Genomic DNA, 25,023 nt, shown 5'->3' with positions numbered 1-25,023 from the left:
CACACACACACACGTGACGCCGCGAGAGAATGTCGGATAATAGGTTAAAGCGTTTCACTTTTGACACAAATCTATCTCGACGATCTCGTGTCGCGATGACAGGATCGAGAAGCGGTCCTTCTTCTTGGTGTCCTGCGACTCCGAGACGATACTGTCCACGAGATACATGAGGATCTTATTGAATTGCACTATTCAACGTTAATTATGTAGTCCTCCATACATAAATACTCATTAGATTCGCTGGAAACTCCGTTGTTTGCGCAATTATAGTTGTTATCTGTCACTTAAAATCGAGATCCTCTATACACACCCAGTTTGTCGTCGATCGTCGAGGAAGTTGCTATTCGTGCGGAAATGAACAATACATGGAATAAAGAGGAAGAGAATTAAAAATTGTTGCACAATATTTTTGAAACTTTTATACCGCTTTATCTATAGAAAGTTTGACAAGCAAACTTTGTACATAAAAAATATTAAAATGAAGGATAATACAGTAAAGGTGGTATTTGCTTCTTTGTTGCTGGATCTTCTGGCATTTACAATGATACTGCCGCTGTTGCCTGCCTTGTTGGATCATTACAAAGAGATAGAAAATGGACACGGACTGTACTCTACTATTTTGAGCTATATAAAAAGCATACAGATATTTTTTGATGCACCAGATAAAGTCAGCACAGTTCTTTACGGAGGTTTGTAAAGGTCTACATACATACATAGTTTATTTCTATAGAGATATGTAAAATGTTTTGCAAAATATTGAAACTAATAAAGAGGTAACAAGTTTGTCCAATTTTTTGTAGGTTTCTTAGGTTCTATGTATTCCTTTCTGCAGTTTCTAGGCTCGCCAATTATTGGAGCATTATCAGACATTTATGGACGAAAACCTCTGATGCTTCTGTGTTTAACTGGCATTTCGCTCTCGTATCTTCTATGGGCTTTTTCTGCAAATTTCGCTATATTTGTATTGGCAAGATTTGTTGGCGGCATTAGCAAAGGAAATATTAGCCTGTCAATGGCTATTATCAGTGACGTTACTTCTCCGCAAACGAGAGGAAAGGGAATGGTGAGAAAAAAAATAGATAACAAGCTTTTATCAATTTGGATGAATAAGAGAGATTCAATCGATTGAATCGTGGAATTTCTTCCCGCAGGCATTTGTGGGAATAGCTTTCTCGATAGGTTTTGTGGTGGGACCAATGATAGGAGCATTTTTTGCATGGATTTCGAGTGGTAACAGAGAAGGCACGTGGTATGTGTTACCAGCTCTGTTTGCTCTGTTTCTCTCTTTAAGTGACTTAATTTTTGTTGCTTACTATCTGAAGGAAAGTCTACCGTCGAAACACAGAGCGACAATGCTAGTAAAGGGATTGTCAGGCGCGATTTCGTACATTAATCCTGTAGATCTTTTTCAATTTAATGGAGTGTCCGGCCTGAGTCGCCAGGGTATTTTATTTCTGACATGTGTAGCACGTATCAATTATGAGAAAACTTGAAAATGGCAGTGAAAAAACTCTTTGTCTTTAGATCAACAAGATTTGAAAACACTGGGCCGGGCGTATTTTATATACCTGTTTATCTACAGTGGTTTGGAATTTACTCTGACATTTTTAACTCATCACACATTCAAGTTTACAAGTATGCAACAGGGATGGATGTTTCTCGGAATCGGACTGACAATGGCAGTTCTGCAGGGTGGCTGGGTGCGACACATTCCCCCAAATAAAACAAAAGCCATTAGCGAGCTGGTAAAAACATTTGTTTTCTAAATTTTTCGATATATTTGTCTTCTATGTTTCTTTATTTTAATAATATTGGTTCAATTATTGTAGGGTTTGTGGTTGATAATTCCCGCGTTTATATGTATCGGTGTTGCCACTAGCGTACTTCTCTTGTGTACCGGAATTTTTCTTTTTGCAGTTTGTAAGCACATGATGTTTGTTTGTTTGTTATTTTTACAAATTGACAAATTTAATTTTTTATTGTCAAAAAACACGGTGTCATTAACACAACGACATATTGTACAGCAGGTTTATGCTATATATCTATTTTCCTGCAGCTACTGCTATGGTTGTTACCTGCATGATGACTCTGGTGACACGTATCGGACCTGAATATCAAAAAGGTGCGATAACCGGAATATTTCGTTCTCTCGGGGCATTGGCACGTGCTTGCGGACCTGTTATTGCATCCTTAGGTACGTCCTGTTAGGAACGTGAAGAACAATGTGAAAGCAAATATTACATGTTGTTTTTATCAATCTGGTTCTTCTAATGTTTCAGCATTCTGGTGCATCGGAAGTTCTTTGACTTACCTGATCGGAGCTGTGCTTCTCACGTTACCGCCGCTCATTTTACACGGCATGCGTGCTTTGTAATATTTAATATTGCCAAGTGTGTTATATCACATATCTTCGAGAATCTTTGATTTATCTTATCTAATCAATTTCTCTTTTTAACATTTAAACAGTATTTTTATATGTTTACGTTGCCTTTGAGGAAAATATTTTATACGGAATTGTATTTTATACAATTGATTTTTATCAGAGAAAGAGTTTTGAAAGAGTATTATATATTTATACGTTTATATAAGAAAAATTATATATAATATATACACGTAGTGTTAGAGAAAAACAAAAATACTCCCACATGATTGAGAACAATTTATATATTTATATTTTTTTTTCTATGAAGTTTGCGGTCGTAGATTTTTTCACTTAACATGATTGTAAAGTCTAGAAATTGCTTCTTCCAGTGTATTTTTAAATAAATTATATTTTATAAAAAAAACAAGTAGTTGTGCGAAATGTCCTCTTGTGTGTGTACGTCAAAATACAATACATTCAAAGAACATAGACGCGGCTTCTCAGATTTTGTAGAATTTTTATGCGTGTTTGTTTCATTATAATTTCCACTTTCTCTGCAAAAGTTCAAAGGTTGGAAACGCGCTGATTTTCATAATTCTTTTAACAGAACGACTACCAGGAATGATCCTCTTCAGGATTTCACTAGAGGCTTTATGTCGTAGGTTTTTATTATTAGAATGTATATGAAGTATATTACAGTGTTCCATATAATATTGCAGCCATCAAAGATTTTTTATAAGAGAAGAAATAGAAAAAATAAGATAAAACTTCTTAAAAAAAAAAAAAAAAAAACAAGGCTTGGTACACAATTCCCTGGTTTTATTATTACAAATATTTGACGAGTTTTGCAAAACTACTTTGGAAAAGTATTTTTGCTAAATTAGTATCGATAAGTGACGTCTCGATATTTTTCTGCCAAGTTATCAATTTTAATGATAAAAAGAACGTGCCGATGAGTTCAAGTTTTTTTTAAAGCCACAAACATTACATGATTCTCTCTGTTTTTTCATCTCCCAATTGCTCCGTTCAATATATTAAAATTTTACATATACATAAAACACATATATTTGCCACGTTGGGTTTTAATATAGTTAAGTGATATGCGTGCGCTCACGCACAGACACACGTGGCGCATATTAGCGTTTATTTCATTTGGTTTTTTTTTTTTTTCTCTTTATTCGCACACCCGACAGACGAAAGAGAGAAAGAGAAAGACGTAGACGAGAAGCGGCAGGCCAAGAGAAACAGACCAGTTGTGGCGCGTCGACAGCGAGGATTATCGATAAATCACGATGGCGCGATTCCACAACGTCGACGCATGCCTGCGGATCACGTGACCGTCTCCCACCGCCTCCGCCGCCCCCCACTGGCGCCATTTACGGTAGTAGATTCCGAGAATTTTCCTCCCTGGGCCGTTCATTTCATTCCGTCGTCGCGCGTTCGCCCGTGTCGGTCTTCCGTTCAGCTGGCGAGCCAAGCGGATTGGAGCGGAAGTTGTGGCACTAGGTAGGAAACCTAGTCGACAACGAGACGAAGAGAAAAGAAGATAGGCCGACAACGAGAACGGAGTGAGAGAGAGAGAGAGAGAGAGAGAACTCACACACGGAGGAAAACGTTTTACTCCCCCGACGGACGATTTTATTGATGAGATCTGGTGCGAGCCGACAACTGCGATAAGTACGATTAGCACGGTGTGCGCGATTATTTGCGCGGCCACTTAAAATTTATAGCCTGCGGCTCGGTTCCGCGCGTCAGCATTACCGAAGGTCATCCCCCCGTTATAGATACAACGAACAGAACAACGAACGAGCGACGTTCGTGAAACAGAAACGACCAGTAGTGGCGGCAAAAACGGCAACCGGGAGGAGAAGGAGGCGGCGGAGGAGGAGCGACGACGTTGTTGCGTCGTAATATCTTCTTGAAAACGGAGAAGGAGATTCTGCGAAACAACCCGGCAGCAGCAGGTGAGCACCGTGAAAAAAAAAAATCGCACAATAATCCCGTACTGTTGGTGGTCAAACACCGAAAACTCGCATGCAACACTTCTCTCGAGAGTCTTTTCCTTCTCCGTTTCTCTCTTTCCTCATTCTCGTCGTCGTCGTCGTCGTCGTCGTTTCTCTCTTTCCCTCTCTCTTTCTCTGTTTCTTCTTCTCTTTCTCTCTCTCTCGCAACGTCGCTTTCTCTCTCTCTCTCTCTTTCCTCGCGCCCTTATCTGTTACGCAGAGTGCGATGCGCTTTTCTGTGACGGCGATTTTTTTTCCGGCGCGCGACCAATGCGCGAATTGTTATCTCGAACGCGACAACGTTTTCTCGCGATTTCGCACGTCGAATCGCGCCTCGGAGAGCCGTCGTCGCGCACCGGACGAATGCGGCGCAGGTACCTGCGGCGAGGTATTTCGCGCAGCAGGTATAATCTATTGATAGCGCGCGTGCTTTCGCTTTCGGCGCGCCGAGTCTCGTCCTTTAGAGATTGCGCGCGTTTCTGCGATCTTTCTGTGTTTTCATTTTCGTTTATCAATCCAGAGCAATGTCTGACTGACTCACTCAGGAGAAGAGAGCGAGAGCGAACTTCTCTCGCCGCAATAAACGCGTGTATGCAAAGTGGCAACGCACGTTTTCTCGTTTTATCTCAGCGACACATGATTCACACATGTAATGTAAGCGCGTAAGCTGGCAAAAATTCCTCGAATCGTTACCCGCTCGTTACCCAGCTTTTCTCACGCGAAATTTGCCACAGTTCGGCCTCGTGTTATGTTGGTGAAAAATTCACGGGATTATCTGATCATGTGTCCCAAAAAGATCTTGGGTCAAAGTGTAAAAGATTATTTGGAAAAAATCTCACATTTCCTTGGGAGGTCTTTCTCGCTGTTGTTGTTGGGATCCTTGGGATCCTTGGGATTCCTGGGACCTGCAACAATCTCTCGTTAAAGAAAATAAACAAATTTTCATCAGGAATTTCCGGTTCTTTGGGTGATTTATAACTTGAGACGTCCTTCTCGGTCCTTGGGGGTCGGATTTTATCTCCCAATGTATTTGTGAATAACAAATTACAATAAACTGCACATCAGAACGACAATGAAACAAATTCAAACGGTCAATGTATTCAAAAAGTAGAACCGAATAAAATATTGAGAAGAGAAAATCAAATTTAAAACTAGCTAGACACGACAGACAACGGTGAACTGATGGTCACGATTTCGTCTAAAGAAACTATTTGTTTTAAATTTATTTATTTATGTTAAGCAAGAACCGTTTTTGAGAAGCGGTACGCGATATCGCACGGAGATCAGTAATTTCTCTTGTGCGGAAATGGACCCAAAGGTTTTCGACCGCATCAAATAATCGAGCAAACACATCAATGAGTCAATCTGTATCGCGATGCGCCACGTTAATTGATGTATATTACACAATTATAATACATTGAAACAGAGTATTGAGACAGATGCAACAAACGAAAAACAATTCACAAACGTACGCGTGTGTGATTTATGAAATATAAAAACAAATGTGTTTTATTTGGATCTTCTTCGGTATGCAAACAAAAATAAAAACTAAAATAAAAATTTAGCACAAAGCATTCGTAAAAAAAGTGTCGCTTCTAACATGACAAATTTATAAACAATTTGTATTTTAATCCAGTTTTTGTTTGCACACACTGAAGAAGATCCAAATGAAGAGATCAAAGTGTTCATAGTTTTTTTTTACATTCAATAAATCATACGCGTACGTCCGTGTTTTGGCTGCTCCGATACCCTGTTTCATCGTCTCACGAGCTAATTTAATTGGTGTGATATATTGTACGTATCACGTGTTGATGTGTTTTCTTAAGAATAGAATATAAGAACCAATTGTCTGACGGAACGATTTTGATTAAGATAGAATTAACGGACCAATTGTCTGACGGGACGATTTTTGTTGATTTCAGGTTGAAATCGAGTGTTACAAGTACTTGAAGAAATGGCGCTGTGGGCGAGAGCGCAGCATTTGCCACCCGAAGTACTTCAGGAAGTGCGTTCTGCGTACGGCGAACATTTTCCGATCGAAGTGAGACACTTCCTAGCAAAATGGCTGGAAGAAAGGATGTAAGTACGGCACGTGCAAAGTCTGTTTTTTTTTTTTTGTTTTGTTTTTAATTAACGACGCGTTATTAGAAATTTTTCAAAAATTAACCAATACACACGTTATATTGAATTACTAACACAAATACGTTAACTAAAAAATAATATAGAAATAAAAATGGTATTTTATTAAAAAAATTATGTGTACGATAATATAATTATAGTATAATTATATAATACAATTATAAGTTATATTAATGTGACGTATTAGTTTATTCGGCACAAATTAACTAATATAATTTATTTTATTTATACGTTAACTAATAAGTACTAAATGATATTAAAAAAAATTTATGTGTCTAATATAATGTAATTATAATATAATTATATAACGCAATTGTATATGTATTATATATTATTGTGATATGTATTATTTTATTCGGCACAAATTAACTAATATTTATTTTATTTATCAACGTCACGTAGATCTCAATATTTTAGCAATGACATGGAGATAGAAAATCCGCAAAACGAGCCCATTCTAAATAATCTGTTTACGAGTCTTTTGCAAGAGTTGGAAGCAAAAGCGTCATCACTAATGACCAATCAGGACATGTTTATAACAAGAATGAAGCTGAAAGAGACTGCTGACAGATTTCGCGTAAGTTGCATTTGCCGTCCGTCTCGCGTTTTTAATCAGATTGAAATAATTGAATAATAAATAATTGTTGTCGTCGTGTTACAGGAAAAGTACAGTCACAATCCGGTGACGTTGTTCAAGATAATCAGACACTGCTTGGTGCACGATATGAAATTCGTTGCGCAGGCCACTCAAAATTCTCAAATAATGAACGACCTTTTTATATGTAACAACAAGTTAAATTTTGTGCTGGGCGACGTGAACGCGGAAATAGATCATACAATCGAATTTCTGAAAACGAGGGTTTACGAGAACGGGACGGAGGTGCGAAATCTCGATCAGGAAATGGAATCGTTCACCATTCACTATCACGATTGCACGAAGACGAACGCGGTGCTCCAACAAATAAGCACGACGTTGAATCCGCAGAATCCGCAGGCAATGGAACAAGAAAAAAAGTTCAGAAAGTACGGGACGATACGAGTTTGTTTATCGTAGAATATTGTTGTATCTTGCATATTAACTTGATTAATCTTTTCCGCAGACAAAAAGAACAATTGGAGAGTGTGTTGCAAAGTAAACTAGCTAGTATAGTTCAAATGTGTCTGCAACTGTATGAGAAATTGCGAGATACGATTGACAGACTGCACACTTTGCAATCAAGGATCCTCGATGACGAACTTATCAGGTACTATCGCGCTCAAAGAATTGATCCCATTCTCACGGAACCAGATAATAATCGGGATGTTTCGCTTAGATGGAAAAGGGATCAGCAGTTGTCAGGTAACGGCGCTTCTTTCGCCCTTCATCTTTTGGATACTATTCAAGAGTGGTGCGAATGGCTCGCAGAGCTCATCTGGAGCACTCGATCTCAAATAAAGGAAGCAGAGCGTTTGAGAATCCGATTTTCGGTTGACAGACCAGTGATGAGAGAGACTTTTATGCCTTTGAATAATCACATTACCTCGCTCTTGAGTTCGTTAGTTACGAGTACTTTTATCATCGAAAAACAACCGCCGCAAGTTATGAAGACCAACACGCGTTTCACGAGCACGGTGCGTCTTCTCGTCGGCGGGAAACTGAACGTGCACATGAACCCGCCGCAAGTGAAAGTCAGTATAATCAGCGAACACCAGGCCAACTGCTTGCTGAAGAACGAGAGTCTGTCCAAAGAGCAGGCTAGCGGCGAGATTTTGAACAACACCGGAACTATGGAGTACCATCAGGTACAACGCGACGCAAAAAAAGAAAGTGATTTTATTCATTTATTATTTATTTATTTATTTATTGTTTACTTGTTTATCATTTATTTATTTATTATTTATTTATAAAGCGACAGATTCATAAACTAGAAAAATGTAAAAATAGAAATTTTTATGTGTTTTACTTGAAATCGGTTTCATACTTTCATGTTTCACAATTTATCATTACAGTCGACGAAACAACTGGCAGTGAGTTTTCGTAATATGCAGTTGAAGAAGATCAAACGGGCGGAGAAGAAAGGCACGGAGTCCGTGATGGACGAGAAATTTTCGCTGCTCTTCCAATCGAACTTCAGCGTCGGCGGCGGTGAATTAGTATTCGCTGTCTGGACATTGAGCTTACCTGTAGTCGTGATCGTGCACGGTAATCAGGAACCGCACGCGTGGGCCACGGTCACCTGGGACAACGCCTTTGCCGAACCGGGCAGGACTCCGTTCACGGTACCGGACAAGGTGCCTTGGAGTCAGGTAGCCGACGCGCTGAACATGAAGTTTCATTACGCGACCGGGCGCTCTTTGACCGAAGATAATCTGCGGTTTCTCGCCGAAAAAGCGTTCCGCCACACCGGAAACTCACCTACGCACGATTACTCGAACACGATGCTTAGCTGGGCTCAGTTTTGCAAAGAACCGTTGCCCGAAAGAAACTTCACTTTCTGGGAATGGTTCTATGCTGTGATGAAATTAACTAGAGAGCACCTGAAGGGTCCGTGGAACGAGGGGTTCATCCTTGGATTTATACGGAAGAAGCAAGCAGAAGAGATGCTGATGAACAATGCGCCCGGTACTTTCTTGATGCGGTTTTCCGACTCGGAGCTCGGCGGCATCACTATCGCCTGGGTTGGAGGTATAATAAAAAAAACAAGGCAAACGTATCTAGTACAACTGAGTTCAACATTAAAAGCATTAATTGCGCTTTATCGCAGACCAACCCGATCAAATCTTCATGCTCTTGCCCTTCACAAGCAAGGACTTCGCTATTCGCAGTCTGGCCGACCGTCTGGCTGATCTGCAGCACTTGGTGTACTTGTATCCAGATATATCGAAGTCTCAGGCCTTTACCAAATATTACACGCCGTACAACGGTATCATTTTGCGCGAAGCTTTACTTATTCAAAGTAAACGCAACTGGATTGACCCAATATCGTGATCTGAATTTATTTTTCCGCCAGATAACCAAAACACGTCGACAAACGGATACGTCAAACCTCTATTGGTGACGCACGTGCCAGGATGGAGCGCTCCCGGTATCGGTAATCAAACTCCGTCGCACTCCTCCATAGTGGGCTTGGGCCAGGGTGGACCGGGCGGCAGCTACCCCGCGACGCCTCAAACCATGTTTCAAGCACACAGCCCGGATCCTTCGGCAACGCGCGACACGCCGTCCGTGGCATCGAGGTCAGTCTCTTTAAATAATCTAAACTATCGACAATCCTGACTCGATATCTTCACTAATTAAATCGCACGACAAGCTATTCCGTGCTCCAGAAATGCCCTTGTATTTGGTAACATACTTTGTATAATTTTTTGTTATCTTAGATCGTTGATGTAAGAAATGAATCTCAAACACAGGCAAAGAGGATGTCTGCTTAATCATGCGGAAAACAATTGAGAATTGTGCGGAATAGATCGTGACCAATTTGGCCATTTAATTTTTGTTGACAAAATTTGCGTTTTCACGAATTCCGCACAAGCATCAGGAAAAAAAAAACTGATATTATTTTCGAGAAACAATTTCTCGCATATCATCTGCATCTCTGATTTAGCAAACATTCTGTACATAACGAACGTATTATAAATATAGAAACAGGTAAAACGCGATTGCGCGATGAACAAAATTTTAACAATCATGCTGCACGATAATACATTAATTTTTTTTGGAATTAATTCAGTTAGACTGTTGCAGAGCGCAGTTCCTGAAACAGAGTGAAGGCTCTGTCTTTCAAAAACATTTTTGCAAAACAAAAGAACAAAGAAAACAAAATTAGCATGTTTGGTGATTTTGGACATTTATTTTGGTTTCAGAAAGAGAAATCGCATCACTTGATTTCGTTTTCTGAAATACTCTTTAAGCGTTCCAGCTAATTAGCTCGTTAACAAATTTCTTTAGTCGTTTTACTAATTAAAGTTTATAGCGAATTTATGTTTTTCATAATATACTTGAGTAAGTATGTTTTTTTTTTATTAATCCTATGATTTTTTTCAATTTTTTGTATTTTATCGTTTTTGTAGATAAAAAATCTCTGAGTAACATAATCTCTGTAGAAAAATAGCGTGAAAGGAGTGAAAAGAGAGGAACGGAAGAGAACGAAAGTATTTCTACAACTTTTTGTTAAAAACAAAAAAAAACTATTTTTTTTATACGCATCTTTTGACAAAGAATTTTGCGAAGACGAGGTTTAATAATATTAATAATAAAAAAAATTGTATTTTTTTTAAGTAAACGTATTTATATTATATTACTTTAGTTTTTAACAATTAAGCAGATAGAAAGAAACACGAGTACCAAAAGTAGTAGATGATAAATTACCCATTAATTAATTTAATTATTACTTTTTATACAGAGAAATGATAATTGCATGTACCTCGTAGACAATATCGAATTATTCGAATGTTGTCTTATGCAATGCCTAAATCATTGTTTATCACGAAGAAAAAATTTAACCATGCGTAGGGTGAATGTTCCAACGATCGGACAAGTGCCGGACGCTTATATAATTACAACAAAATCTATCTATATTAATTGAACGAGCTCGTGAGAAGACGAAACGGAGTAGCAGAACAGATCACAGAGCCAAAACACAAAAGACGTGTATATGTTGTTTATTGAATATAAAAAATCATCCTTTTCGAATTAGTTTTTTGTTTGTGCACCGAAGTTTAAAATAAAGGGATCAAAACTTTTGTAGTTTTTTTTTTTTTAATTTTATATATTGTATTATATCTTTTATATTTTATCCACGTCTAATTTGGTCGTAGCGAAATGATAAAAAAAAAATACTTAAAACATTGAGAATTATTGATTTAATATTTACACATCCAGAAATTTATTTATTTAATGAATATCTGATTATTGTGGGGACATTTACCTTACTCATCAATGTATGTTGTTCGTATATGATTTTTGACGTAGACCTTAAGAATTTGTTAAATGTTATCTTTCCGCATTTTGAAGAAATGCGGAAAATTTATACGAAAGAATATTATCTAAATGTGTGATAGAGCTTGATAGATATACGCCTTGACGGTTCTGTTGATATCGGCATAAGTATAGAATTTCAGAAAAACAAAACCAAGATTAAACCGCTTTATCATCTAATTAAAGCTCGATGTTGTTCGACTGACAATTATCAGTTGTCATAGTTCTATTTTATTTCAATTTTTTTTGGACGTTTCTCCGGCATATATAATCTTATCCACGACACACGTATTTATTGTCAGTCCTCATTTTTATCCTCAGCAACTATGTAGCAATTCTGTCTGTCTGTCTGCTATTGTCTAAGGTCAGTTATAGAGAACACTGGCCGCGTTCAGCAGAATTCGAACGCTCCGCGCTCGTTGTCTGTGATTGGATCTATTGCGACTGGAAAATACGTGCCAACGACGGGCAAAGTAATCGCAAAGCGCTTCCATCAAGCGCTCGATTCTGCTGAACACCGTGCCGTTGTACTTACTGAGTATTAACATATCGGTGATGCGAAAAAAGAAGGAGAGAGAGTGCTCGCGCAAACTCCAGTCTTAATAAAAAAAAAAGAGAGACTGGAAATCGCGTAATGTTATAAGTGCCTTTTATGTCAGAGCTCGGAAATGAGATAATTGTGTTCGTTTCTTCACGTAGAAAACGGACTCAAATTAAAAAAAAAGCGTCAAGACGCCGATGCGTCTCTTGTCTCTTTTACCCTTTACTGAGCTCCACTTGTAACACGTGTGCACTTCGTAGCTTTATTGTTAATAGTACGTCTAAGCTAATTTTTAGCTAGTATTACACGAACTCTTTTTGATCTCTCTTTAATAATTTGCTACTTCAGTTTTTTAGTATTGTGCTTGTATAACTTTTCGCGCGGACACATGTAACGCGTGCGTTGCGTTACGCTCGGAAAAAGAGCGTTCGAAATCCGCGAGTATCGACTTAGAAAAAAAAAAAAAAAAACGTACGCGATCGCATACTTTGCCTTAGCAAACAAAATGCTGCTTGTGTTATCGATACGATTTTTGTACGTTTGTGGACCACACGAAGAAAAAACTCGACGTTTCTTCCTTTGTTTGTTTTTTTTTTCTTTTTTTTTCTAGATACATCTCGATGAGAAATTAGCGCGTAACTAATCGATTTCTCGACTGCCAAGTATTTTGTACGACTACTTTTTCTAACGCGTCGGCTTATTTTTTTAGGCTTTGATACAGCTTTTCTAGTTTGAACAAGTATTTGCGTGTTTTTTAATATCGTTGTGCGAACAAACAAAGAGCGTAAACATTTGCGTGGCGAGACATTTTTCAAACGATATACAATAGAAATGTTAGTACGTAAGATGTGTGTTTGTAAGAAAAAAGAAAATAAAAAAAAAAAAAAAACAAAAAGAAAAAAAACAAAAAAAACAAAGCAAGGGCAGCCTGGAGCAAGCCGGTACAACCACAATCAAAAGTCCGACACCACCCTGCGAAACGCAGCTCCAATCACTCACAGCTGGCAATTAACGTCGTTTGTCCGCGTTCCATATTGCCGTTTTGTTTTTATTATCCGTGCGATGCAAAAGAAAATCGATGGCAAAAAAAAAGTAAAACGAGAAACACCAATTTGCAACTAATTTCTCGCAAAAAAAAAACGAAAAAACAAAAACGACAAGTGACCGATCTACGAAATTGATTTCGGATGGGGCTCTTGTGGTTGTCATTCGTACCCTCCTCTTGCGGAAGCTACTCTTGGCTCTGCCGTGTTGTACCGGCTCTATTCCGGCTAATAATCGGTCACCTAAAAAAAAATATACGAAAGCAAGACAATTCCCTTTTCTTTTGGATTAGAAACAAAAACAAAAACAAAAAAAAAAAACAAAACCAAAATTAAAGAATGCGAAGGAAGAATGTATGAAAGTTCTGAGCTTGCGTTAATTGATTTTGCCGAGCATTGCCAGTGATTGGGGTTGTGTTTTGATTTGTGGTAGCTACACGCCGGGTCTTGGCCAGCCAGCTGTCGGACAACCAAGTTCGGACGTGGACTACGTACTGATGGCCAACAATGATTTGTCCTCGATCGACGATTCCTCAATCACCCTCAACCTCGACAATTTCAGCCTTGACTTAATGACCTCGTACAACAAAATGCAATAGGTATGCCAAATAGATGCATGACCATCTTTTTTCGATTTTCTTTTTTCGTTCATATATATATATAATATGTATATCAAACATGGACGTGCTAATACATGTAAATTATATATTATACGAGAGGAGGGGGAGGGATAAAAGTAATATACGTTGTATTACAACACACATGTGTAAGAAGACACACTTGTATTCGTCACTTGTCTAAAGGACAGTATGTGTAAGTGTTGATTGTAATTGCGAAATCATTACGTGGGGAAAGGAGCAATCCAAAAAAAAACCTTGATATATAACAATTTCGCGCGTGCGTTTGGTGACTCGCGCGCAATGACTTTTGCGAGAACGTATTCGTATTTGTAAGTGCTTTCTTGTGATCGACATTTGTGATTTTTGAAAAAAAAAAAATTGAGGGCGAGAAAGAGCTTTTTATGCGTTTTTTTTTTTTTTATGTGAGAATAAAAATCTCTCGTACGGGGAGTTTTGTCTGTCTAGTGTGCAACCAAATATTACTTTTTTGCCATAGTTGGATTAATGCAATATTAATATCGAATTCTTGTTTTTCTTTTTTAAGTTTTTTGTCACTCGTTTCTAATTTTTTTTTTCTTTTTTTTTTTTGTAACATTTATCGCGATTTTAGCACATAAGTCTTGTAAGATACACACAAAATATGGTACAAAAAAGCTTATAGTTGAATATTTTAACGAGATACTAAGAAAGTACACGTGTAAAGAATTGCGCGTAAACACGTAATACCCATGTTGCACGTTAGTTAAAGATTTAATTAAAACTATTACGAGGAGTATACATAAATATCTATATATATATATATATACATATATATATTTTTAGCATGATATATATATAAAGATTACATAGTAATTATTTTTGTTAAATAATATGTAGAGTTTTAGAAACGAAAAACTTTAAACCCAGTTTTTTATGAACTATTTTTTGTTTCTTCTTTTTTTAATAAATCTATCACAAAGTATATCTTTATTATGTATATGGATATTTATATGATTTTCAGGGGACTTTTTATAAGAAGATAAAGTGTTGTTGTAACTTAGTGACTCACAAATGTAACTTTTAAGCATATCCGAATTGCGAGAGAAATGCACTGCAGAAAGATTTTGGAATGGCAGAGAAGTGTTTTGAAAAGTACAATATTGTAACAAAAATAGACAATCATCTCACACACATACACACACACACACACATATCTCCTACACGATTGTTTAGCTCGGTCGATTCATTTTTTTTTTCTTTGGAAAACGCGTTCTGGAAGTTGTTTGGAAAGGATGTTTTTTTATTTTTCTGTTTTGTTATAGATGCGTTTTGTTGAGTGATATACTCGAGTTGAATAAGAACATGATCTCAAATAAAATGAACGCGAAATTAAAAGAGGGAAAGTAAAAATCGTCCAATTATGGTGCTCAGCTAAGTTCGATACGAGAGCAAATTGCTGTACGGGAATTGGCAATGAATGTGTGTTTAATATACATGTATACACACACACACATATAAATATATAAAATAAGGCACGTGGTATAAATTCGAAACGATATCGAAGACAAAGAGAGAGAGAGAGAGACATAGAAAGTGTGATTGCGCGTGTGTGCTGGTGTATGTACTCACGCACCATAAACATATATATATGTACAATTACATGTAACACGATAGAATAAGTGCCTTATTATATAAGTTTTTAATGATTTTAGTCTCTAACTCTTTTTTTTTTGTTTCTCAAGAATTTATACGCGAAACAACAGTCTTTTTGTAGGTGCAACATACAAGAGCCATAATTTTTCTAAGTAGTAATGGTTTTTTTTTCCAGTTTTTACTTAATGATATTAATAAGCATGGTGGTTTTTATTCGTTGATATATCGTCGTGTATGTGTTCACACACGCATTAGTGAACTTTTTTTTACATATATACATTGATATATTATATACACATGTGCGTTTATTAATATATGAATATATAATTCGTAGAGAAGTATATTCGCGTAATATATTAATGAATATATTACTGAACATATATATATATTCACAATATATATAGTATATTAATGAAAAATATATATATATTCATTAATATATTATTATTATTATCGCATTGCAATTATTTTGAAGAAGTTGAGTGATTTGTAGAAAAACGAAAGAAAGAAATATCATATAAATAGAACGAGAGAAAATTTAGTGTTACATTTTTCATGTGCTAGTAGTTTAATAATTAACGATTATACTGTAATGCTCCATTCCCTCCCCCTTGTACGTGCGTCTTTCTTATACATATTAAAAAAAAAAAAAAAACAAGTCAATTTGTTAAATATATATATATATATGCATGTGTGCAAACTTATTGCAAATAGTCTTACGTGACAACTTTATCGCAATTTATCGTTATATACATATATATGTACATATTACTTATATATATATATATGTATATATATAAGTATATTACTTGACACTCTGTGTATTCCGTCTTTTTAATGAATATACTAGAGTTTATTTTATTATTGAATAAGTCGGAGGCACTTATTATGTAGTTTTCATTATACTTAATGTAACATACTATTGTGTAAGTGTAGGATAATACAAAACACGCATGTTTACGCGCAATAAAGTATGTTATAAATCAATACATTACACCGTTGTTGTTGTCTTCTTTTTTACTCCCGCATGCAAATTTTCGCAAAAATGTTCGAAACGTCGAAGAGAGCAAGAGGTAATTTCGATGTATATTTTGAGTTTTCATTCTACATTTTTTTTTTTTTTTGTATCTTGTATTCGAGAGAGAGAGAGTTAAAGAAAGTTAACGCAACGAACTTTTTGAACCGATAAAATTTTTATTCGGCGCAACAAGAGTTTCTTCCATTTGTTGGAAGAATTTTTGCGAGCTGTCAAAAAGCAACAATCTCTCAATTCGAACACGTTTCGAACACCGTTTCCGGCGAAACATCATCATCCCGTTCCTTCTCGTTCGGACAAGGACAGTCCGATTCTTCCTTCACGTAATGACCCGGCGCGGGATAACTCAAGTGATAAATCGTGTTTTCGGCCATCGGCTGTTCTGGGGGCCGATATTTGCTCTTTCGAGTCCACGGGAGCTCCTCCCTAGGTCTGACCGTCCACGTCTGATACGACAATTTATTTACGGTTTCGGAATCGATCTTGGCTTCCGGCCTAAAGGAAAGGAACACGCGATCAAATTACAAAACTCGATATATCGATTATAAAGCCCGAGCGCAACCGACCGCGCGTTGACCAAGAATATTTTCAAGACGTGTTTTGAACGCAGAGAAAGAAAAAAAAATTCCGCGTCATAAATATCTTTTCTACAGACACACGTCGTTTTAATAGACTTTGTTCTATTTGACTTTTATGTCACACACGCGCGCGCGTGTGTGTGTGTGTGTATCTCTCGTCACCTGCAGTATTGCGTAACGGGTTTGTAACTGCGAACAGGTTTTATCGCGTCGGGTTTCATATAGGACAGTCCGGTGGTCGTGGCACCCTCCAACGGCACGTCCGCCGTGCGGATATTATCGCACGGAACGATGACAACCGGAGGTGTTGTAACCTTCGCCGCGTATTCACAACGAGTCGTCGTTTCCGACTGCATTTTACCGGTTCCTAATAGATGTCTAACGCGCACTGGCACGATCGGTTTTCTCTTCTCCGTCCAAACTTGTTGGTAGCTCAGCTGCAAAATGTTAATCGCGCGATGACACTCGCCGAACGTAGAGAGTTTCTCTCTTGTAAAACAAAATTCCGAAGCTCGTATAGATTGTACGATAACAAATGTATAAGAAATAAATAAACAAGTAAAATTACATATAACAAATATATATAACAAATCAAAACTTTGAGAGCCAAACGCCGAATGTAAGTGCGAAATATAATTTTTCAACGTGTAAATTAACACACACGGAAAATTCAAACACAACAATTCTAAAATTTATATAAAATGCTACTTTGCACACATACATGAATCATTTCGTTCATTTAATTTCCTTATAAAATTTAAAAAATTCCGGGATTGTTATTCAATTCGAATTTTCTATTAATTTTCTATTAGCGTTTTATTATTCTATTAATTTTCGTTGAAAAACATATTTCGCACGTTTGGAGTTTGGCTCTGGAAGTCCTGATTCTTGATCTAGTTTATAAAAAAAAAGCCGTTTACAAATATTTGTTTTATAAAATAAAATAAACACAAAAAGTTATTAAACGTAGTTTCAAACGCGCAGCAAATTAAATTGCAAAACTAGCTTTTGAAAATAGACAGTGAAATGTGATTTTTTGCTACGGAATCTCCCGTCGTGTAGGAGATCCTCTATGGTCTATTGTAGATGCAAAGGGTCGGAATAAATGTGGCTGTCAAACTGTTACGATGGCGACTTGTCTAGCTATTTTCTTCCGCGATGATGATGAGGGAGGGCAAAGGCAATAAAGGATCTTATTTAGGAGGGGGAAACGACGTAGACAAATCACCTTGGTGGTGGTGTCAGCTGACATCTTCATGTCGGGTATGGATATACTGCTCGAGGGAACGAACGGTATCGCGCGCTCCGCTTCGCCCGGAAGATAACTTTCTTTGTAGATTGTTTTGTCCGCAAATTCCGCGCCGTAAGGAAACACCTGGGTCGCCTTCGGAACGCAAGGCTTCTCCACGGAAACCGCGCAGTTTTCCAGGTAGCTCTCGGAGTAAACGGTCTTGTCGCACATCGCGGTCTTCGGTGGTCTTCGTAACGAAAAATCAATCTTACAAATGTTTTCTCTCGCGATTTTCGTACACGAAAAAAAAATAGAGTTGCTTCAATCGGAAAGTCACGGGCTGCCGCAAGAATAAACAGTTTATTCGGTTGGCATACGCGATTGATTCAATCGTTTTATTAATTTCTAAAAATTTTTGCAATCTAATATATCTGAAGTTTTTTCATGTCTAAAGCAGCTGTCCGCTATGTAGTTCAATAATATCGATCAACGGAATATTTCAATCAAACCGATGATGTTGGTTCGACATCATTTTTTTTTCCGCGCGTTTAAGTTCCGCGCGATTTTTTTTTTAACGCGTGAACGTACTTGTACACCGGTTTTTGCGTCCAAGAATAAAATTCTTTCTTGCCAACGACGAAGGGCTGGTAGCTCAACTTCTGCGTGGTCTCTTTGGGAAGAGGCTGGCTCGGCGGGCGATACTTGAGCACAGGTTTGAAACTGATGACGGGTTTGACAGGTCCCGGAGCCACGTAGGACATTCTTGCCATTGTTCTGTCCTCCAACGGGGCCGAGCTGGTGCGAATGTTTCCGCGGGGCACGATCAACCCCGATCTCTCGACGTGTCTCGCCACGTAATCGTGGCGCACAGTCGTTACGTTTTCCATCGGACCTTTTCCTGTCATCGATCTCACACACGACAATCAATAATCTTTTGTGTCTTTAAACTTACTCCAACGCGATCCGGGCGCTTTTTCCAGGCGCGTTTGATTCGATATATCAGCATTGTTTAATGAAATTAAATCCAAGAATGTCTTGGACCGTCGCTTTCTCTTACCTGTGCTTCGGTACAATCGGTTCCGGCTTCACCACCTCCCATACGGGTCTGTACGACAACTTGGTCGTTGTGTCGTCGAAAAATTTGCCGCTGCTTTTCTCGATTGCGTGAACGGGTCGAATCGGCTGCGATCGCACGTGACGCGCCGTCGCAGGATCCGTACTCGTATACGACATGTAATACGTGGTGTTGCTATCGAGTTTCTTCGACGGGATTCTGTACAGTCGTTCTGGCGCGAAGGACTTCGGACGCGGAGGTTGCACGTATCTCTTCGTGTACTTGATCGCGCGCACGAGTGTTTTCAAAATCAACGCGTCGTGTTATTTCGGTTACGTTATTGTAATTTATATTTTAATTAATAATAAAATTAATAAGTAATTATAACTAATTTATAATTTTGTTATTAATTAAAATATAATTTATACGATTGTTGACACATTACAATTAGATATTACTTTTTACAGTCGAAGAGAAAAATATGCGTGTTACTAATTTGCACCAAGCTCTATGTTAAGATCATCCCAGACAGCACAGAGATAAAAAAAAAGACATTTTAAAGACGGACACATTTGCAAATTGTTTTTTTTTACACAAACGTGCTGTCCGGGTTGAATCAAAAAATCAATGTATGTAAACAAATATATATTGCGGAGGGCAAAATTACTTTCATTTTGCACGGACATTTAGTTATCGTTTTCGTGCACGACGAGGCCTTCCTCTTCGCAGAAGTCTCGACGATCTCCATCTCTCTCGCACTTTCGCGAACTTTTTTTTTTTTTTTATATTAGACCACCAGTGCGCACAAAAGTGCACTTCGTTATCACGTTCTGCAAATATAAGTATCGTAATAAAACGCAAAATACATAAAAAATATCACATAGCGGTTAAAAATCACATCTCGAAAATCTGATGAAACACATTTGTGACACAAATGACGTCAATCTGACTAGCTTCACGATGTCGTACGTAATTGTCGAAATAGGGGATCACGTGATCTCCACGACGGCACGGCGTGCGTATCCGATAAACGTAAGTAACAGGGAATGCGGGCAAAAATCATACAATTTCGTTAAAAATTGCACTAGAAACTCTATTTTTTTTTGTCTACGTGTTTCCGTAGCAGTTTCATTGTTTTTTTTGTTTTTGTTTTTTGTACTTAATAATTAGCCTCGGCTATAATTTTCTCTTTTTACAACTACGCGGGAATTCTTCTCCTCGTTATACAATTATATGTGACAGACATGTGTGTGTGCGACACATCGGAACAAAAAAATAAATCACAGTTAACCAACTTAAAAAACTTTTCTCATTTGACTCTTCAAGTAGTATCTCAACAATCGACAACATATCTCGTCGGAAGTGAATTGGCTAACGTTTTTTTTATTTCCGCGAGAAAAAAAAAGACGAGAGAACATCCCACTGTGTGTTCAAACATGGAATATTCATCTCTTTCTCTCTCTCTCTCTCTCTCTCTCTCTCTCTCTCTCTCTCTCTTTGTTTCTGACTTTTCCAAGCAGAGACACCGATCGTTCTCCTATAGGTTTTCCTCATTTATACATTCTTCTTCTGGTTTTAACCCGCGGCGCGAGCTACGAAACATGCGTGACATGCGTGTGGAAGACGAGAGAACATGTTTCGAGCTTTGCGAACCTGCGCTTTGGGTTGCATCGCGTGTGTCTCTGTTTTTGGTTTTTTTTTTTTTTTGTTTTGTTTTGTTTCTTTACACTCGTTTCCGTGTTACATTAAGCGCACACTTGACAAAAAAAAATCCGTTTCAACGTTATAATATATATTTACTGTATACAATATATAGATGTACGAATATATCTTATATCCCAATTGAGAGAGAGATGATAAATTATACAGGACAGCCTAAAAAGAGAATCGATCACTTCCATTTTTCTCCGATCCGGCAACGGTCACACAGCGGAGATTGAAACTTAAGAAGGAGGTAGAAAAATGTAGGATTCGGAACTTAGAAAAATAATTGTAACATTATTCGTGTCTGTGAGGGTGTGAGGGTGTGTGTGGGTGTGTGTGTGTGTGCGGCGCGCGAAACGTGAGTCTCCCGCTGTGTAATCGGCACTGACATCTCTCACTGGATTTTCGCGAGCACACCGTAATGGATGTGTGAAAAATCTTTGTCGCGCGTCTTTTGTATTTGTCTCAACACCAGGAAAAGAACGGACTCTTGTTCTGGAAGCGCTGGGTAAACGTATCGGAGAACGAAAACAACCTTGGCGCGCCGTTTCCTTTGGCCCTGAAAAGATAAGACACTTGTCAAGTATCAAATATATTTCCATTTGTCAACGAGGTGATAGATGGAGCTTTAAATAAACAACTTCAAGCAAGGTTGATTTACGGTTAAATAATTGACTGAAACTGCAGTTAACTGTGCGGTTTTTTTTTTTCTTTTAAGACGCTCCGAGTGAAAAAACGTTTCTCATGTGTTTTTCAACTCGTTTTTCGCTACTGTTTTTTAATGGAAATATAAAAATAAATGTACATACTTTTCCACAATTACAGCTGGCATTTGTACCAATTGCACCGGGCTCTTAGCGTCTTTCAGAGCCTGTTGCAGGTTTAAAATCTGGCCGCGCATTACGCTCATTTGCCTATCAAAGTGATGCCGGTCGAAGCCCTTATCTTGCTACAAAAATAGAACATGGAAATTACGGTTTATCGCGAGTCAATGAGCGTGACCGATGAGTGTAACAACGATCGTTTTCTTCGGGTGAAACATTTGTGACGTACTTTGAATAATTGATACAAGTCGTCACAGAGATCTTGCACGAAGTTCTGATCCGACAACTGCGGCAGAACCAGTTCCCGCGTGGCTTCGCTGAACGGCTGCTTCGCCTGAGTCAACCACGCCCAATGGTACGGGTACGCCCGCCAAGAGTCCGGATGTTTGAACGGGAAGGCTAGACCGTTGTCTATTGCCGCGATCTTCACCTCGCCCTGCTCCGTTCCGTTCTTGTTGACGCTGGTGTCGTATTTGATAAGCCAGTTGTCGTTACCTGAACACGAGACAACATGAGAAACACTTCTATCGATGTTGTTACGGACAGAGTGATTCGATCGTTCGCACCTCTGTCTGTATTTCTAATGATGTAGTCCAGAATAACCAAGCGTTCGAACTGAAGCTGAAAATCCCGGCTCAGTCGCGCCGGCATGGACTCATTCTCCCACCGTCTCAGCCAGTAATCGGCGTCCTTGTAGCCGTCGACGAACACCTGGAAGGAGCCGACTTTCGGCGGCAGTCCGATACGATTGAAGTGCGAGCCCACCGTAGGGAACTGGTCCATGATCGCCTGCTTCATGCGTGCCTTCTGTCGATCCAGACGCGGATAATTGAACACTTCGCTGACGAGCTTCACCACTCGGGTATTTGGGACTATACCCAGGCCTAGTTTGCGATCGACGAGACTCGCGCCCGCCTCGCTCAGGTATCCCTGATTTGGGATCAGGCAGCTCCTGCCAAAGCAGCAGGGACAGCAGAGCTTGTGCATCCATTTCGTCCACTTCGGATTCAGTCTGCCGTAAGGCTCTTCATCTTTCGGCTTGAACACACCTATGATTTTCTGCGAGAAAATAATCAAACAAACTCAATAAACCTAATGATATAAACTAGAACGTTAAAAGATTTTTTTTATTCACTCTCTCGAGTTTATTTGAGAAATTAACGACAAACCCTTACCCCTGCGGGATTTTTAACGAAGTAACTTCCACTAGATCCCTGGTATATTCTTTCCGGATAAACTCCATTGTCTATTGCGCACTCGGCTTGCCACACTAATTCTGAGAACTGCGGATCATCTGCAACACGAGTACGCATAAAATCTAAATCTTGTGATTACATAGAAAGAGAAAATTGTGTCATTAATTTTGGGCTGTTCTCAAAACTATGAATCATGAATTTATATATAACAAAAATATATATATAACAAATATACAGCTCTATTATAAATTAATTCAAGAAACAGGACTTGCAAAATATATATTTTTCAAAATATATTTTTAACGTGTACAAGATTGATACATAGAAAATTTGAATTGAATAAAAAAAAAAGAGATTTAACTAAGAAATTTACTAACGTACCTGGAAATCTGTTAAACGTGACGTCGAGTTCCAAGCGACCGAGGAGAGGCTGGCTCTCCCGGTCAATCCCAGAGGAATCAATGGCTAGAGTTTGGTCGTTGCTCAGACCTGGAATAAACTCAACGTCGGGCAGAAGATCCGCCGAAGGCGGCAGTTGTTGCTGCTGCTGCTGCTGCTGGTTGTTGTTGTTGTTATTGTTGTTGTTGTTGTTGTTGTTGTTGTTGCTACCACTACTGTTACTGCTGCTTACGGGCGCAATAGACAGATCCACCAGCGCATCTGTCTCCACTACCAGTGCGGTGGCGGCAGCGGGGCTGGTGTTGTTCTGATGACTGTGGTACTCTCGATAAGGCACGTGCAATTGCTGCTGTTCGGAGTCGCTCATCACAGATTGATCCGCTCGCAAGGCTGGATCCGCGGTTCGTTCGCTTCTCCCGTTGACGACTCCCACCGTCGTTGCGGTTTGCTTGTCAATCCTCGATTATTTCGAAATAAACGCGTTGCGACGAGAAAATCCTATCTACCTTGCGACATTTCCCGCGGCGACTTCTCTCCCAGTGTCCACCTGTCAGTGCTGATTACGTGTGACGCTGCTGCTCGATCTCGTTTTTCCCGTGCGATGATGCGTGCGCGAGAGGAGGTGCATCAGCATCGTCGCTTGTGCGTCATCCGCGGATCAACACTTGTAAGTACGTAACGCAAGCTGGCACACGCAATGCACACGATGACTCGTGGTGGTCATCGACGACGATCTGTAATTGGAAGAGAGGGGGAACCCGCTGTACTACGATCTAACCCGATTAACCAAAATGCGGTCCGTCATCCCACTGACGGACGCTATCAGCTGATAGGATTACCGCCATGTTTGAGCGACGCGTATATATATACATCCCCGTTCCATCTCTCTCTCTCTCTCTTCGTCCTATCTCTTTCTCTCCCTCCTTCTTTTCCGTATTTGTGTGCAACTGCACTTTTGCATTTCCCCCTACTCACGCGCCATCGGAGATTGATCTGTTGTTGTGTAAATCCTTCGGCGCGCTGACGGTTTTATGGGTTTTAATAATTAAAGCACGAACGCAATAACCGAGAGCACGACCAAAGATGGCGAAGAGGATAAAAAACCTCTAGCTCGGAAGTTCCCACCGCGACTTTTGAGACGTTACTGCGCTGTAAAAATATGAGAAACTTGTGTGACGTAAAAGTAATCGCGAAAAATCTCTCTCTCTCTCTCTCTATCTATATATCTATCTCTCAATACGATAGAAATGATTTTCTGAATCTTATAGCGCGAATTTTTTCACATCAAACTTACTCAGAGTAAAATTACATCACGCAACGCAACCTCGTCAGAGACATACTCGAGCCTGAAAAATCATTTAAAAATGTTTTACTTTATTTGCACGCGTGATACTTACGTTTACGCGCGACTTATCAAATGTTTATTTTACGCCAACCGCGTACCGTGGTATCTTCTTCTAAAATTGAGCGGTTCGAATATCTCGGGCCTTAAAGCCCGTGTCACACACTACGTATCGCGGACGTGGATTGGATTAGAATTGCGGATTGCGAATCGGAAGGTTAGCCAATCAAAATCACGAGGCAGCTTCGTTCTGATTGGCTAACTTCCGACTCGCAATCCGCAATCCCAATCCAATCAACGTCCGCAACATGTAGCGACACGGGCTTAAAAGGCCTATTCCACAATAGTCATTGGCTGTAAGT

The 25,023-nt window shown here is 38.9% G+C and overlaps 3 protein-coding genes and 1 long non-coding RNA gene across 10 annotated transcripts; 2 read left to right on the top strand and 2 right to left on the bottom strand.

Moving 5' to 3' along the window:
* LOC109854660 (major facilitator superfamily domain-containing protein 10) lies at positions 1–2,383 on the top strand. 2 transcript variants are annotated; one of them, XM_020427987.1, is made up of 7 exons: positions 1–689; positions 801–1,063; positions 1,152–1,443; positions 1,525–1,745; positions 1,830–1,920; positions 2,057–2,194; positions 2,280–2,383. In XM_020427987.1, the coding sequence occupies exons 1-7, from the start codon at positions 479–481 to the stop codon at positions 2,372–2,374; spliced, it is 1,311 nt and encodes a 436-aa protein (XP_020283576.1). In that variant the 5' UTR covers positions 1–478; the 3' UTR covers positions 2,375–2,383. The 2 variants fall into 2 exon arrangements, with proteins under 2 accessions (XP_020283576.1, XP_020283577.1); XM_020427988.1 differs by having other exon boundaries at positions 556–689; positions 833–1,063.
* A 1,135-nt stretch (positions 2,384–3,518) lies between these two features.
* Positions 3,519–4,049, bottom strand: LOC109854644. The gene is made up of 2 exons (XR_002250233.1): positions 3,963–4,049; positions 3,519–3,877 (listed from the first exon to the last, which is right to left on the bottom strand). It is a non-coding gene; the product is annotated as an uncharacterized LOC109854644 (long non-coding RNA).
* LOC109854643 (signal transducer and activator of transcription 5B) lies at positions 3,876–15,022 on the top strand. 6 transcript variants are annotated; one of them, XM_020427944.1, is made up of 11 exons: positions 3,876–4,039; positions 4,147–4,326; positions 6,288–6,444; positions 6,922–7,081; positions 7,166–7,527; positions 7,605–7,748; positions 7,818–8,286; positions 8,494–9,169; positions 9,249–9,407; positions 9,495–9,720; positions 13,479–15,022. In XM_020427944.1, exons 3-11 carry the CDS (start codon positions 6,320–6,322, stop codon positions 13,642–13,644), a joined length of 2,487 nt encoding a protein of 828 aa, XP_020283533.1. In that variant the 5' UTR covers positions 3,876–4,039; positions 4,147–4,326; positions 6,288–6,319; the 3' UTR covers positions 13,645–15,022. The 6 variants fall into 6 exon arrangements, with proteins under 6 accessions (XP_020283533.1, XP_020283531.1, XP_020283532.1 ...); XM_020427942.1 differs by having other exon boundaries at positions 7,818–8,307; XM_020427943.1 differs by having other exon boundaries at positions 6,907–7,081.
* Positions 15,023–16,392: 1,370 nt separating this feature from the next.
* LOC109854655 lies at positions 16,393–24,665 on the bottom strand. Its single transcript, XM_020427982.1, has 11 exons — positions 24,614–24,665; positions 23,302–24,468; positions 22,900–23,018; positions 22,291–22,783; positions 21,954–22,219; positions 21,710–21,849; positions 19,200–19,466; positions 18,731–19,051; positions 18,140–18,389; positions 17,074–17,348; positions 16,393–16,828 (listed from the first exon to the last, which is right to left on the bottom strand). Exons 2-11 carry the CDS (start codon positions 23,684–23,686, stop codon positions 16,564–16,566), a joined length of 2,781 nt encoding a protein of 926 aa, XP_020283571.1. The 5' UTR covers positions 23,687–24,468; positions 24,614–24,665; the 3' UTR covers positions 16,393–16,563.
* Positions 24,666–25,023: the final 358 nt, after the last annotated feature.

The sequence above is a fragment of the Pseudomyrmex gracilis genome, unplaced genomic scaffold (genome assembly GCF_002006095.1).
Source record: "Pseudomyrmex gracilis isolate BER0280 unplaced genomic scaffold, ASM200609v1 scaffold_71, whole genome shotgun sequence".
In the NCBI taxonomy this organism is placed as follows: domain Eukaryota; kingdom Metazoa; phylum Arthropoda; class Insecta; order Hymenoptera; family Formicidae; genus Pseudomyrmex; species Pseudomyrmex gracilis.
This window is presented reverse-complemented; position numbering and strand designations above follow the sequence as displayed.